Raw genomic sequence first — 17310 nt, forward strand, 5'->3', positions numbered from 1 at the left:
GTTCGTGGAGAACTTTCGAGCAGAGGTGTTTTGGAATGTCGAGCAGCTGGGTTGGTTCATCTGGGTAGAATTTCTGGTGGTATAGGACACCATCGTGGAAGACGAACGAGTGATGGGACCTGTCAGAAAATGGTGATTCGATATGTTCGATTATAGCAAGCAAGGATGCATCACGGCGTTGCTCGTCACTGATGCTAAAAGTTGCGAAACGGAGAAGACGCAAGTGTCGGTGTTAGGGATAGTGCTCAATTCATCGACCGGGTAGCGGGAGAGGCAGCCTGCGTCCTGATGTAGGCGTCCCGACTTGTGCGTGACTGTATAAGTATATTCTTGTAATCGCAGAGCCCAGCGCCCAAGCCGGCCAGTAGGCTCCTTCAGTGACGAAAGCCAACATGGCTCATGGTGGTCAGTTATTACAGACAAATTCGTGCCATATAAATATGGGCGGAACTTCGTGACTGCCCAAACAAGAGCAAGAAATTCACGCTCTGTTATTGAATAGTTGCGCTCAGCAGCTGTGAAAAGGTGGCTAGCGTCGGCGATAACTTGGTCGTGTCCCCGCTGGCGTTGGGCTAGGACGGCTCCATTCTCGTGACAACTCCATCGGTTCAGACTTCTATCGGAGTGGACGGGTCAAAGTGGGCCAATATAGGTGGAGTCGTGAGGAGGGTGATGAGGTGAGAAAAAGCGGCAGCTTGAGTTGCACCCCACGTAAAAGTCTCGCCATTCTTCAGAAGGCCGGTGAGTGGTCGAGCGATTGTTGCAAAATCTTTCACGAACCTTCTAAAATAGGAACAAAGCCCCATAAAGCTCCGGACGTCCTTGACAGACTGGGGTACTGGCAAACTCGTGACGGCACGAATTTTCTCCGGGTCAGGCTGCACACCTGATGCGTCGACAAGGTGGCCCAACACCGTAAACTGCTGGCAGCCAAAGTGACATTTCGATGAGTTTAGTTGAAGACCAGCAGTGCCAAAGATGTCCAGAACCGCTGAAAAACGCTGAAGGTGTGTCTCAAATGTGGGCGAATATACGAGGACATCGTCCTGGTAGCACAGGCATGTTGACCCGTTGAACCCTTGTAATAGCGAGTCCATCATACGCCCAAACGTGGCTGGGGCGTTGCATAGCCCAAACGGCATCACCTTGAATTGGTATAGGCCGTCGGGAGTTACAAACACAGTCTTTTCTTGGTCTTTCTCGTCCACCGCAATCTGCCAATAGCTAGAACGTAGGTCAATTAAAGAAAAGTATCTTGCCCCGTGCAGACAATAGAGGGCATCATCAATTTGGGGCAAAGGATTAACATCCTTTTTCGTGATTCGATTAAGATGGTGGTAATCAACGTATAAGCGCCACGTGTTGTCTTTCTTTTTAACGAGCACAACTGAAGATGCCCAAGGGCTCGAGGAGGGTTCAATAGTTCCTTTGGCTAGCATCTTGTTGACTTCTTCTTGAATTACCTTACGCTCTGTGGCAGACACCCGGTATGGTGTGCGGTGAATGTTATGAGAATCAGCAGTATTAATGCGGTGCTTCACGAGGGAAGTCTGACCGAGTGGACCGTTGTCGATGTCAAATATGTCGCGGTAGGAAGCCAGAAGGCGGCATAGAGTGTTGGATTGCTCAGGTTTGAGTTTCGGGTCGATGATCGGGCGCAAGGCTGCATCGAGGGATGTGGCATCCTGCGGGCGACATGGATTATCGGAGCATGCGTCTGCCGCAAAAGCAGTGACGTGGGCGTCTATTAAAGGTTGAAGCGTGTCGACTGAAATTCTGTGTGGTAGTACTTGTTGCGTGAAATAGAAATTGATAATGGGCAGACATGTTTGGTTAGAGGCCATGGTTACGATGGAGTGTGGCACAGTGATGTCGCGCGCCAGGAGAACATCAGGAATAGGCGTGACTACATAATTGCCGTCAATAACGGGTGAACTTGTTGCCAATTCAATGAATTTGAGGGCTTCTGGCGATATCTAACTGAAGTCCGTGGTACAGAGGCTTTTCGGCAGCTCGGGGCGAGAATCTGGAACAAGAGGAAGTTCTAAACAGAGAGTGCCGGCGGAAAAGTCGATCAGGGCAGAATGCATTAATAAGAAAACTATCCCGAAGATGAGGTCATGAGGGCAGTTGTCGAGTACGGTAAATAAAATAGGAACATGGCGGCCGGCAACGCTAATACGAGTGGTACACATTCCAATGACGGTCACAGTTCCACCATCCGCGACACTGACTGCTTGCGTTGCAGCAGGCGTGAGTACTTTTATGAGGCGGCGCCAAAGACGAGTACTCATAATAGACACCTGAGCTCCAGTGTCAACTAAAGCCGTCAAAAGAAGATTGTTCACATGTATTTCCAGCAAGTTCTTATCAGTAGGGAGCGTTAACGAAGGATTTGGGTCAGTCGCACTTGATGGAGCACTACCTGCAGGAGCTGCATAGTCTAGTTTTTCGTCAAGGAAGATCCATAGTTAGTCGGCGATGGATAGCGGTGGGGTTAGGTGACGGAGAACGGCGGCGTCGCGGTGACGGTGAACGAGTGGTAGAGCGGCTGTTAGGTGCCTCGGAAGCAGGATACTCACGGCTGGGCGAATACTGACGTGGGTCGGCGTATGGGCGAGGAGAAGAAAATTGGCTCCAACAAGGGGGGGGGGGGGGGGGCGTCCAAGTGCTGCGGCTATAGCGGAAGACATCGTCAACTCAGTGACAGCGGAAGCAGATTGGCTTGTCGTCTCCTGTTCTTCATTCTGTCGGATTGCGAGATCAGGGCAGAAAATGTGGCTGATGGTGTGGTGCATTCATTGGCATCGGTCTGTAGTCTGGTCGGGAGATGGAACAGGCGGCAGGAAAACCAAGGTTAGCAATTTCTCGCCACACGACTGCCTGTGAATAACTGACACCGCCGGAGGTGTTTGCACGGTGCCCTGGTTGAGTGGAAGTGATTGAAACTGCGCCGGACGGGCCGCCTCAAGCTCGCGCCGAACGATGCGTGTAACATTCTCGTGCAAAGGTGGTGTGGCACCGAGATCGGTGCAGGTTGACATGACAGCCATTTATGGGAGCCGTAAAAATTGAGGCAGAACTTGTTGGTTTTTGGCCATTTTGAAGTGGCGGCATTCCTTAATTATCAGATCGATGGTCACGACGTTGTTGTATACAAGCAAGTTCACAAATGCCCTTGAGTATGTAGCCCACCTTGTCGCTCTCGGTCATTAGCTCGTCTACTTTGCGGCACAGCGTGAGCACGTCCTATTTGTATGAGACATACGACTCGGTTGATGACTGTACACGTATGGCGAGCTCTTGTCGCGCGGCCATTTGTCGACCCGACGGGCCCGCAAAGATGTCGTGTAGTCGTTCCTTGAAGGTGTCCTAGCTGGTGAGCTCGGCCTCATGAGCGTCGAACCTTATACGCGGGGTACCATCCAAGTAAAAGATTACGTTGGCGAGCATCATGGTAGGGTCCCATCGGTGAGAGAGGATAACGCGCTCGTACATGCGGAGCCAGTAGTCGCCGTCAAGGCCAGGCTGGGCGGAAAATGTACCGATATCACGGGGGTGGGCATTGCAAGGTACGTATTAGCTGGTGCTCCAGCGGAAGGCGGTGATGGGTTGTTATCATTGGAAGCCATGGCCGGAGGCCGGATGGTGCAGCCAGTGCGAAGCTTCGTAGTGAGGACGGGGAACGTTCTACCTCCACCAAATATGCTACGGAAGAGAAAAGACGCTGTATCGATGAGGCTGTGGATGAAATATATTTCAAATCAGCCGCAGCAGCGTGACCGGTTGACCAGGCACTGGGTGGAGACTACTCTTTGTCCTCTTCGTGAGGCACACACACGCATCGTCCCACAAAATGTCAACATGCATGTAGCAATATCAATGGAAATTGCGCCAAACTGTGCCAAGGTCGGATTTGAGAGTGTCTATCACTGACAATAGTCATGCCGGCACATAAATACATGTGCACCTTATTCTCAGGGCCACCAAAGTCGCAATCGCGTACCTATTTTATTACGCTATATAAACAGTGGTGGCGCGTGCCCTAAAATCCATGATGCTATGCTTGGTGCGGATGCAACTCTGCTGTGCAAGTTCGCTTAAAGGCAAACACACTTTCCACAGGGGCTCGTGACATCTAGTCCAATCGATGGCGTGAAGCTGTGGCGGCGCTTTATCGGCGGACGTCGTCCAGGAACGCTGCTGATAGCTCGTTTGAAGATCTGTGCGGCATATAATAAAGCAACTTTCAGTAAAATCTGCATGCGTGTCGCCAAATTGTCTGTGTTGTCTATGTCTGGACATTGCAATCTAATTTTTCATGCTTCGCGTCATAGAAGAACACGTAAATGGTGGCAATGCGTTGACACTTTTCCTCTAATATACTTTATCCATAGATTATCATACAGAAGAGCTGTTTCGTAATACCTTCCACCAGCACATCCACGTTTATAATCGCTGTGGTAGTAAAAGCCCCTAAAAGACCCTGCCCTTTTGAACTCGAAGTTGCTAGGGTTCGAATTGAAAATTTCCGCGTGCTTTTTTTTTAAAAGTCATCTCATTTTTAAAAGCATGCCTTCTGGTCCGAGCAGCTGCGATTTGGTTTTAATACGTGCAGCTATATTCAGGCCATTGCCGGCGGCTCTGGTGTCGGAAGGCCTGTGAAGCAGCTACACCCTGTTACGCGTCCGCTTCTCACTTTGCAGGGTCAATAGCTGATGACGCAAAAAAAAAGAAGGAAAATTGAACGTCACGGCATCGCATTTATTACTTCGTTTGGAAGGCAGTGAGGGGGAAAGGAGGGTGCTGCGTCGCTTGAAGGGTGCAGTAGCTGATGCACGCTATCTTGAGGCATAACGAGACTGCTCGTAAGCTTTCTAGCAACCAACATCTACCTCACATTTAGATAACTGACAGCACGAAAGCTTTGGCAATCAGAGTGGTCATTGTCCCTTTAGCCACCATTCTTTTTGGGTTACGCGATACCGGATCTAAGATATACAATTTGTTAGTTCCACTCACGCTCTTAGCAATAAATGCGATATCAACAAATTGAATTGTTATACCAAATAATATGGCTTGACGTCAGCCGTAAGAAGCGCTAGCGGTGTGGTTGCCATTTCCAAGGTCCGCGTACTCGCAAAAACTTTGTGCACATGCAGTGTTCGATACCCGCGACTTAGGTGACTAAAGACTTTTGAAAGATCTCTTGCATGTCAATGCACGTACAGATGGAATCAGCCTTGTCTAGAGCACCCAGCCAGCCGCTCCAGCTGGTGTTTTATTGAGAAATATGTAAGGAAAGATGCCCTAATGCTACCAAACATGGTCGTACTGCGTGTTAGGCCCTTGCGCTGTAATGTAAGCATCAACGGAAGCTTGTAGCTAACGTGAGATAGAAGCCGTGGTCAACAACAGTATCGACAGGCGCGTGCTTCGCTGGTCTAGACCAGTGTGATTCTATATGTACAGCGCGAACGGCATGTACGAATGGACCTTCGAAATGGCGTGACGATGGTGTGACCTGACCGCCTTGCGATCAAGGCTCAGTGCATACCCTTATACTGTTATATGGCCGCTATAAAAAGCAAACCACATTGCGCACAGTCTGTTCGCATTGAAAGTACAAGGCATACCTGCCAAGTCTCCTGGATTGGCCAGGAGGCTCCCGGATTTCAACCGTTTTTTCCGGTTGTACAGTTGTCATGAAAATCTCCTGTAAGTCGAAATTTATGTGCTTGACCTGGCAACATTGACAAAAAAGCAGATCAATCCACTCCAGGTTTTTCGGACCTACCCCATTTTAATATAAATAAATATAAGAGGCATTCATTTAAACATACAGGATGATCTCAGTGATGTGAAACCGTGGCAGATACGAACTCTTGAAATTCGCCAGCCAAATTTTACTATGTTCATTGTATAGAGTTTCCTAAAATTAACTAGGGACTCTAGCGCTGTGATCGTTTAGCGACCATGGCTGTGTTCCAATTCTTAGACAGTGCACTACAGTAGCTAGAATTCCAGCCACTGTAACAACACTTAGACAGTCTATGCAGACTGCTTAGAACATGGAGAAAGGAAAAATTTAGGAACGGCCAGGACGTCACATTTGCGAAGCCACCGCATCACAAACACCCGCACTACCTCCTAACGGAGAAGCAGATAAACGCTTCGCGATTTCCAGCGACCAGCTGCTGCAGCGGCCTTGGAAGCGGTGTTCTCTGCCGGCAGCGAGTCAAATCGACGACTGCTGCTTGTTTTTTCTGTAGAAAAGCTGTGCAAAGCTCAGCTGTAGTGCATACTCGGTGCGAATCGCGTGCACCGCCGGATGTACCTGGTGGCACTTTTCGCGTATGTTCGCTTCACTGTTGATGGCGTTTGCATGCAGAGCTCTCAGCTGTACGCTCCGTCGGTTCTTGCTCATTGTGTCAACTGAGAAAAGACGTGAACTTTCGTTTTTACTGTTGTAGGCATCGTGTTGCATGTTTAGAAGTTGTGTCGTTCATACGGAAGGACAATAAACGTGTTACCGGACTAAGTTTGTATGCATCGTACGGTGTGCGCTTGCTGCGTGTTAGTTGTGTGCGCACTAGAAATAAACACCTTACGTGCACGATCACGTATACAATACAGCTGTACCTTTTTACCGACGTGAAGTACATCAAGGTCTAGGCTGGTGTGCACGAAACAGCTACGAAGCAAGCTCTCAAAATCATGCATTGCCATACTGCCACTATATACGAGCAAAGAACTGCTAATCGACCCTTAGATCAGGAAATATGGCTAGTTGTGTTGATCCTTTGAGACTCTCATTTTAGTGAAAAATATCCTCGTCACCCCGCCGCAGTGGTCTAGTGGCTAAGGTACTCGGCTGCTGACCCGCAGGTCGCGGGATCGAATCCCAACTGCGGCGGCTGCATTTTTGATGCAGGCGGAAATGCTGTAGGCCCGTGTGCTCAGATTTGGGCGCATGTTAAAGAACCCCAGGTGGTCAAAATTTCCGGAGCCCTCCACTACGGCGTCTCTCATAATCATATGGTGGTTTTGGGACGTTAAACTCCACATATCAATCAATCAATCGAAAAATACCCTCGTGTGTTCGGCCACTCCTAGCCACCATAAGATCGCAAGGCGCTTGCGATTGAGACCTCTCCTTCCCAGCCCCTTTTGTTTTTCGCGATGTTTTTTTGTATGTTTGTATGTCCTTTTTTTTTTTGTGCCGTGCACCCTCCCCCCCTTGCCGTTGCGGAAATCTCCCGGATTCAGAATCCTTGAATTTAGCTGGTATGGTACAAGGTGGAAAGGTATACCAGCCGTAAATAGCATGTGGGCCAGCGATCACACCCTTAAAGTCAAAGTTCATACCCCCCCCCCCTCATCGCGTTCTTCGCTCGATTTTTCCTTTCCCTTGGATACGGGCGGCGCATTCCCTTCTGCTTGAGTAACAATTGATGGGAGGCCTGGCACGCGGGGTGATGTTATCGCATTCGCCCTCAGTGCAAAGGAGATAGGTCGGCTCTTATCTCTGCGTTAGCTGTGTTCATCGCCCTCGTTCATGCGCTTTAACCTGATTGATTGATATGTAGGGTTTAACGTCCCAAAACCACCATATGATTATGAGAGACGCCGTAGTGGAGGGCTCCGGAAATTTCGACCACCTGGGGTTCTTTAACGTGCACCCAAATCTGAGCACACGGGCCTACAACATTTCCGCCTCCATCGGAAATGCAGCCGCCGCAGCCGGGATTTGACCCCACCACCTGCGGGTCAGCAGCCGAGTACCTTAGCCACTAGACCACCGCGGCGAGGCGCGCTTTAACCTGCATGTAAACACTATGCACTGGAGGATGTTATCGATTGGGACATCACTCAAAAAAATTTTTTTTTTGCCCCGGTATATATAGCGCAAAATAACCTTTTGTCTGCCTCTCCCACTTCCAGATCAAGCTCCGACCCCCCCCCCCAAATATTTTATAATTTCTGGCTACACCCGTGGCAACTGCGAAAACAAGTCGAGAATGTCCATTTAATTGCTATGCTATTCAAAACAAAATGGATCTTGTCTTCAAGTTGTCTTCAGCATATGCATAAGGTACCCTCTGAGATTTTTTTTTTAATGCACTGCTTTCTAGAGGACATAGTAAGGTTTTTTGGAGTATAAACAGAATGCCCTAGCCACATAAAATATTTCTGCATAAGGAAAACGAAGTTGGTAAATTGAGTAGTTTCAGCACAGAGATGAGTGGCAGAGGAGGTTGGCTTTCTGAGACGACCTGAATCACTTCGTTTTACGCCCAGCAGTCTAATCAGTCGTTAAGAAAAAGAATCTTTTTTATTCTTGAAGTCATCTTAGGGAAATGCACTTGGGACTGTGCGAGTCTCTAGCATTGTACATCACAGCATTTTTCTACCATATCTGATAATAATTTCATAGGTGTATTTATATTGTTATTTCATAAAGTACAAAAATTTTATACGACCAGTATTCAGTTTATTTGCTACAGAAATGATCACTGAACAAGTTTTTCGAAAATCTTCAACAGCATGATGCCATTATTCTTGCATCATCAACTGAAATGGGAATGCTTATAAGGTGATTGGTTGCATGAAATTTGCAATCAGTGTAATATTTCTAGCTCTTTACAAGAGCCTCATAATTATTCTTGATGTCCTTGAATGCAAATGCAACTTGCTTCTCCTCCAGGATTTGAAGTTGGCTGCTCTATATTGCTCCAAAATAGAAAATTTTGCTGCTCCAAAGCGCTCCAAATTAAAATTTTTGCTGCTCCAAAATGCTCCAAAATGAAAATTTTGCTGCTCCGAAAATCGCTCCAAATCGGAAGACCTCGGTGGCATCACTGAATTCAATTTTTACTAAGCACAACAGAAGGCATGCTTACACAAGGGTCACCCCGCTATTACGGTACACTTTGTTAGCTTCTATGATTTCATGTGAGAGCTGCTCACAATGTTTTATGACAACAGTGCATCTTTCAGTGTGTGCTTCAGAACCACCATTTCTACAATGGCGCCCAACATCACTTTGAACATCAATGTGATAATAGTGCCCATTTAAATATCGTTCAAGCATCTGCATGTTTGTCCAATGTACTGTTTACTGCAGCACAGTGGGATTAAGTGCACAACACCCACAGCACATTTCACAAACTGCCTCTTGTGTTTTGTTGCACAAATGCTCGTTCATGTGGTTTGAGCATTCACAGAGCAATAGTAGTTATTCTGGAGCAGGGAATAGTACAACCTTGACAATCTTTCTTGTCCCCTATCTTTTTCAAGCCTGGAAAATCTTATGTAGGTAAGGGAGCTTATCAGTAGTGAGGACACAGGTTGCCGTGGCTTCAGGCATAATACTTCAGGAATAACTGTGCTGCCAGTGATGATAAGCTAGTCACAGTGCCCCTACCCACATAATATTTTGCATAGCTTGAAAAAGCTAGGGCACAAGGTACATTGTCAAGGTTGTATTCTCCGCTTCAGAAAAACTATTGTTTCTCTATAAGTGGTACCACTGTCGCTGGATAACAAAGAAGGTGCGGCCTGTTGCGTCGCGTCGCCGTTGACGGGGGTGCGTGTCTTGGCAGAGTTGACAGTTCCGGCCACTTTTTTGGTGAGGGCGCTGACTCTCCGCCCTTCGAAGCGGATGACACTTCGTTTTTCAGTGTGGTTGCGTGAGGATTTGTGCATGTTTGTGTGCTTTTTTGTGAGCTTTCTTGTGCTTTCTTTGTATGTCATCGTGTGTGTTGGGGGCAGCTTACCTCATGCTTCTTGTGTTGAACTACGATTCTTTGGTGTGCCCGCGTGTGGCAGATGGTTTTTTGAGTGGCCTGATGCTGCGAAGCTTTTTTGTGCCACCGAGCAGCTTGAGGGAGAAAAAAGACGCCAGTCTGAGGTGCAGCATATTCCCCTGCGATCTACAGTGTCGAGAAGCGTATAGGGGTGTGTATTATTTGTAACAGAGCCCTTGTTTTTGCAATAAATGAGCGCCGATTCAGATGCGCGCCGCCGTCTTCACGGGCGCGCCCAATGAAACATGAAAGCAAGCATCAAAAAATGTGCCCAGGGCATGCCCTTACCCTTTACACACGCGACAGTCAACCAGCACAGATCTGGAGAATTTGAGACATTGAAGCAGGGCCTTTTGGGGGGGCGACCGTCTCCGCAGACGAACCAGCGAGACGAAACCCTTTTTCTAGCAGCTGTCACCATGGTACGTGGTACATGCTGTACTTGTCATGTTTGCGAACTGGGAAGGATGCGAACTAGAGGTGATGAAGGGTAGGGCTGGTAGTGTACTTGGCCAAGAAGTTATGTGCGAACAGTTAGATTGAGCCATATTGCGCTGGTCACCCGATATGAAAGGTTCTAGTGATGCCATGGTGGGAGTACTGTTTCCAAGATTGTCGGCAGGACAACGACTAGCGCTAGAGTTCGCTTCAGTGTTTTCTTGAAGAGAAATATTTGAGACACATTTGAAGAGTTGTGGAGTACACGCGTGTGGCCTTGTGGCCGCTAAGTGTTCTTGTGGAGTTTACAGCACGTGAGATTGCATTTTTAGCATGTCAAGTTATTTACCGTTGTTTTAAATACCCTCTCAGTGAGTTGTAATTGATACCAGCCGAATGTTCAAGTTTGTGTGATGCGTTTGCTGAGAATACATATTTTGTTTGTGTTGTAAGCTCTTGGTTTTAACTACTCACTACCGGCGTTGTGGGGCGCTAAAAGGACCTACATTTAAATTTTGCATGCTTTCGTGGTGCGTTTTCGTGGGCCGATAAATCAGTTCTTGGTATCTACCTGGCGATTGCCTCCCCATGAACGAAATCAGTGACCCTTTTCATTGTAGGTGAGTCAAATGGGCAGAATTTAGGAGAGTATTGAGGCCTATAGTGTTCACATATGCGTTGTAATAGGCACTCCTAATAACGATTCAGAATCAAGCCTGTGATGTGCAACTACAAAATGTGTTATTTACGGCCTACTGTTGCGCGTAGCGATGCGTGTGAAAGCATTTCTCCTGGGAGGAGTGCTCGGGCCAGAGTGGGCGCAAGGTGAACTAGGCCTATCTCAGCACTTCGGCAGCATGCAACAGGGGGCACATTGTTTTTTATCCAGCGGCCGTGGTGGTACATTGCACAAACAGGCAGATGCTTGAACGAGAATGTAAAGGAGCATTATTATGCTCTTAAACATGGCGGTTCAAGGTCATGCTCGTATTCATTGTAGAGATTGAGATTGTGGTTGTGGAACAAACATTGAGAAGTGCACCGTTGTCGCAAAACGTCATGAGCAGCAGCTCACACATTAAATCATAAAAGCTAATAAAGTGTAACATCTGAATGAGGTGTGTTTAAGCGTGTGTTCTGTTTCCCTGGCCAAAAAGATAATTGCCTATCTAGCTGTGATGCAGTAGATGTGTTTTGTGCTGATGTCTACTGTTGTTATCATGCTTACATATTTCTAGCACTTTCGCTAATAAAATTTGGTTGAAGTCAGTGTCTCTGTTGTGTCCTTGTTGATTTTGTGCTGTGTAACTACATATGTTGATTCCAAACAACCAACTGCTGTTCTATCAAGGACAGTATGTTATTCTTTTAGCTCCACTTGACACAGTAGCGAAAGCATTGACATTATATCACCAAAAACATTGGCGAATATTGAATGATAGAATACACATAAGTTGTTAAATCATAATGACCAGGGCTCTCCTTACTTGACAGGCATTGCAACATGTATTGTCAAATTTTTGTATTTACTTTCACTGAACGGGCTGTTAGGCTATTTGGCTATCCATGAACACTGACAGAAGAAGCACCAAAACTGATGAGCACAAAAGGTAGAGCAGAGCTGGACTGACATGGGAAGCGTCTGTTCTGTGTCTGCTGTTCTTTTTGTGCTCGTCAATTTTAGTGCTTCTTCTTTCATTGTGTAATTACGGCTTAACTAAGCTTACCAAGTGGATAGTCATTCTTTCACGAACACAAGTGGAAAAGCTGAGTGTTTAAAACTGACAATTTGTTGTATGTTTTGCAGGCGACCAAGTTTCACACAAAGGTGCCCTTACGGGAGGCTACTTTGACACCCGACGATCGCGGCTGGACCTTCACAAGGCACACATGCAGCTCATGAAGGAGATCACTGAAGTTGAGAAACAACTTGCCGAACACAAGCAGAAACTGGCTGATATCCTTACTGTGTGTTTTGTGCATTTTGCGATGAGGGCATTGACATGCCTTCGAACTGCCCTTTTCCCTGTGACGTCTGCTTGAACAATTGTTGCACAGGCAATGTGCTGACCTAGTGGTCCAGTTTTTGAAATGATGGTTTAATTATTTTTCACCACCTATTCATTTTTCAGGAACTTTTCATCACACCTTCATTTTTCAAGAACTTGGTACTCGGAGATAATGGCACCCATGTGGTACCTATACATCACAAGTTCACTAATGCATACATGCCAACTCTTCTAATTTTTCTGTAAAATGTACAACTTTTTTTTTACAAATCTTGCCTGAAATTTTACAAAAAATATTTCATTTCTGATAAATGAAAATAAAAATAGTAAAATAGCAATTGGCTAGGTGCATTGCCATAGCTATTCACGGAGGCCACAAAAACTGTGTTGTGCTATATTTGGCCACCAGTAGAGAACAATATGTATTGGTGTTGTCATCATTACATATCTGCCAAGTCTTTCGCACTGTCTGGGAGACTTATCCGTCGTGAACTTATTCACAGCGCAACGCCAGAACTTATTTACAGTGCAACATCAGGAAAAACACAGGACAGGGAAGGAGCAAAGGAGAAAGAAAAGACAGCGAGATCTGGCCTCATTGACAAAAATGCAGATCAGTTCATTCTAGGCTTTTTGTGAGCCCACAGCATTTTGTTATAAACTCATTGGAAAGGCCTTCACCTAAATGTACAGTAGTCTCAGTGATGCGAAACCACAGCAGATACAAATTTCTGAAATTTCCCAGCCAAATTCATGTGTCGATTGGGCCAAAATTCAAATGTTCCGAACACTTTTCCTAATCTCGACATGTGATATGAACTTCAGTACCAAAACCGCCGAATGAAGGCCGATCGAGAGCAGCGTGCTCGGAGCTTCGAAAGTACGCGTGAGACCTGTGCATGCATATATCTTCTACAGTGCGTGTAGTTGTCGTTGCCACAACCAGTGTGCAGTCACTGCAGCGCTGCTTTTTACGAACTGTGTGGACAAAACTGCGACCATAGATAGTTTTGAAGGCGCGTGGATTGAAAAAAAAAAAAAAAAAAACACTACCATTTGCCGCAACTGCCGCGCACAAAACCGCGGTCACGGTGATGCCATAGCAATCTACGAGCTCTGAGGGCACGTGGCTGACACAGCTGTAGATTCAAAGCGGTAAAGACGTAAAAAAGGCTAGAAGCGTTCTGGCATTCCTGTTCAAAAAATCTAGCAGCGAGCAAAGCCAAAGCATTGACCCGGGCTTTCACGATAGCCAGCTGCGCTGTGCCGTCCGTTCACGTGGGAAGACATACGTGAGTTGCTTTGACGGAAATTGATTTTTTTGCTCGTTGTTTTGATGACGCAAAATTTCGGGAGCATTTTCGTTCCCCCTTTGTGAAAGCCACCTTAGTGGGAAACCCTACCATCGTGTGTTTGGCCACTCCAAGCCATTACGAGACCGCAACGCCAATGTTTGCACTTGTGTTTGAATCCCCTCCTCTTGTTTTTTTACGATGTTTTTTGATTTTTCTTTTGATGCCAAAAATGGAGAAAACAATTCAGCGGGTCGATTTGACTTATGGCAGCAAAACATAATTACGCTTGTCGTTAAAGGCAAATCCATCACAGCTACAAATGAAAAAAAAAAAAAAAAACCTCGGTAACCCCCCCCTCCTGGCCCCCCTTCTCCGCTCGGGCGTTTTATGAGTTTTTGTGTTGCTAGGTTGGCAGGTATGCATTCGCGACATCTTCGGTCAGTGGACAGTCTTCAAGATCTCGTCAACTGGAGACGTGTCTTGTTTGATGTGGTAGGGAGTGCAGTATCTTTTGGGGAGTTAAGAAAACAGGCCAGTGGTGCATCAGCCAGACTAAAGGTCTGTCTTGTGTGTGGAAGGAGCTTTGTTGTAATCAAGGAGGATCTTTTGGAGTCGTGTATAAGCAGGCCGGTTGACAGCCTTCCTTACTGTAATAAGAGACTACAGACCAGCGCTGTGCGCCCTGATCGGTCAAGGCTGTTAGTCAGAAATATTTCAAAAGTACAGTCGAGCGTGATTTGAAGGTTATTGCGTGATCCGCAACTTAGAACTACAACAGTTCCAGATCCTAGAATACACTTTCGAGAAGAGGGTGGTATCACGCAAGCTTCACGCACTTTTTTTGCCGTTTCTTAAAGGGCAACTCGCCAGGTTTGAAATTTTTGGACTGACGAGCGCAATGCATGCATGAGGCGTTCACGATCACATCTGCCAAAATTTTCAATGCTACGCGCTGCAGAAATAGGTCAAATTTCAAGATGAACGCTGTTTTTCCTTCTTTTTGCAGGCGCACCCAGAGAATGAGGGCATGACGTAGACATAGGAATTGCGCTACGTAAACGGCAGTGCTGTGACGTAGGTCCTCTACGCAAACAACTTTGCTCAGGCAGGTGGTGAACAATAGAACGGGACATGGAGAAAATTATTTCACATGACATGTGTAGTTTGTGTAATTTGTAATTGCTTGAATAGATGAATAAAACTTGAGATAAATAAGGAGACACAAAAAAAGATTATACATGTCTTTTTCATCCCCCCTCCCTTGTGAATTCAACGAGATGCTGGGCTGAAGTGTCTGCATTTCGCATGTGTTCGTGTTCCCAGGTGTCCCCGCTTTTAGCGCACCAAGCAGATGCCAGCGCTGGAAACGATATAATGTTCCTGCGAATTCGAGCACTCGATATGCTCCATCTATTCTAGTGCATCTAAACCAGCCTTTTCAATCAAGCACACCGAGATATCCATCCCGCGGAAACAGACAGTAGACCACAAAATGACGCTGGTTGACAGAACAACGCCGCTCGTGTGCTTGGAGGTTGGGCTTGCTCAGGAACGTCATGCGCATGCGACCATTTGCTCGGATGCCGAAGAGGGTAGGGATGAGATTTGGCTTGTGACAGCTACGCGAGGCACACGGCAAGGGTTTCGAGCTCGCCTCCAAGCATCATCCTTTCACGCCGTTTCAAGATGCCAGTTCTCAGCTCGTAATGAACACATTGAAAAATGTTTTGTGGAATAATGCTCTTCATCGGACACACAACTGCCACAGTGTAACTAAAATTTGTTATGGAGCCTTGTGAGTGGCCGTTAAAGCAGCGATCACTCCCATCTGATGAAGCTGTTTAAATGAAGCAGTGCCTAGATACCACCAGCTCTAACACGTCTCTTCAAGCAATTTTGTTATTTTGTTATTTTGTAATCTGCTGTGGAGGTGCCTCCTCCCGAAATATTTGCTTACTATGGCATATATATAGCTCAATTTCAGATGAATGTGTGCTCCTCCCCCCCTTAAAACAAAATTTTACCTACGCCCCTGGCGATAGCGAAGACCGGTCCAGAATGTCCTTGTAATTGCTATCACAATAAAAAGAAAATGGCTCTCTCCTTCTAGTCGTCTTAGGTGTATGCGTAAGGTACCCTGTGAGGTTCTTTTTTCTTTATGCGCTGCTTTCTAGACCACCATTGGGGGGTTTTAGGGTATAGAAAGAATGCCCTAGCCACATGAAACATCGCTGCAACTGGCAAACGAAGTTTGTTAAATCAGGTAGGTTCAGCACCGAGAGATGAGTGCCGGAAGAGCTTGGCTTCATCAGACTGGCTAAGTGGCGTCATGTTAAACCCAGCAGTATAATTGGTTGTGGAGAAAAAGAACCTTTCTATATCATAGGAATCATTTAACTTAAGGGAAATGCCGTTGCGACTGTGCGTGTCTGTAGTGTTGTACGTCACAGTGTTTGTCTACCATATATACTGATAACCACATAGGGGTATAAAATGTTATTTCATGAAGTACAACTTTATTCAACCAGTATTCTGTTTATTTGCTACCAAAATAATCACTAACAAGTTTTTTCAGAATGGCCAACATAACGATGCCATTATTTTTGCATCAATAGGTAAAATAGGCAGTGCTCCTATGATGACTGGCTTCGTGAGATTTGAAATGAGTGGAAATATTTCTAGCTCTTGACAGGAGGCAAAAGCCCAAAATCATTATTCATGCTGTTGAATGTAGATGCGACTTGCTTCTCCTCCAGGATGTGAAGTTAGCTGCTCCATATTGCTGCAAAATGAAAAATTTTGCTTCTCCAAAGTGCTCCAAAAAGAAAAGTTTTGCTGCTCTAAGTGCTCCAAAACGAAAATTCTGCCAATCCAATGTGCTCCAAAATAGAAACTCTTGCTGTTCCAAAGTGCTCCAAAATTAAATTTTCACTGCTCCAAAAATCGCTCCAAATCACAAGACCTCGGTGGCATCACTGTATATGTTTATTTTTGCTTTTAATATTGCATTCTGAATGTGTTTGGACAGAACATTTGCAATTCGACACTTCGCTCGGGAGATACACAGCTTGCGGCTGCCAATATTCACTTCGCACAGTGTGGAAGTGTTTTAAGGCTCATGCACTACTGGTGTCAAATGAAACGCGAGCAGCAGCAATCATTCGTAATGGCATAGTGCAAGCCCTCCAAACATCACCGTGGACAGGTGATCATATGCGCAGGGCTGTCAAACTGGATATTTGCGCATATCAGTGGGGATCACTGCTAAGGGTTGCCACCGTTTGCATTTCATTTGATGCTGTGATGGTACCTTACAGGCCAACTCCGGCGATTTTTTTTAGGTTAGTGGATCTCAATGAAATTCACTGGGTATGGTCATTTGCACGTTTGCGCCATTCTTGCCAAATGGCAGGCTTGAGAGTTTTTAGATTCTTTTAAAATGAATTTTATAGCTTGTCTCGAAACGCTCACCTCGCTTGCTAGAATTAATGGCAACATTGTATGTGTGACGTTGAGTTTTGCCTGGCGGAAGTGACTAACTATTGTGCCACTGCAGCGTCTGCTTGTCTGCTATCGATTGTGCGGATTCGGCCAGCGCTTCTTTGGCTGAGTGTGCGATTTCTTTTTCCGTGTTAGTGGGCGTGTGATAGATGCCAAGCGGTGTTGCGTTGTGAGCCATATACCATATAGCCATTACCATATATTCACCATTACAGCGTAAGCGTTTCAGCCGATTACCGTGGCCGGCGTGGACAGGTA

At 46.2% G+C, this 17310-nt stretch overlaps 1 protein-coding gene across 2 annotated transcripts in view; it reads left to right on the forward strand.

Annotated features, from left to right (window-relative positions):
* Positions 1-17310, forward strand: part of SMC3 (structural maintenance of chromosomes 3) — a 310016-nt gene that overhangs the window by 125885 nt on the left and 166821 nt on the right. For both annotated transcript variants that reach the window (XM_037426550.2, XM_037426551.2), the window contains exon 18: positions 12055-12204. In XM_037426550.2, the coding sequence (XP_037282447.1) occupies positions 12055-12204 (150 nt within the window). The remainder of the gene's footprint in view (positions 1-12054; positions 12205-17310) is intronic.

This window comes from Rhipicephalus microplus, chromosome X (genome assembly GCF_043290135.1).
Source record: "Rhipicephalus microplus isolate Deutch F79 chromosome X, USDA_Rmic, whole genome shotgun sequence".
Lineage (NCBI taxonomy): Eukaryota > Metazoa > Arthropoda > Arachnida > Ixodida > Ixodidae > Rhipicephalus > Rhipicephalus microplus.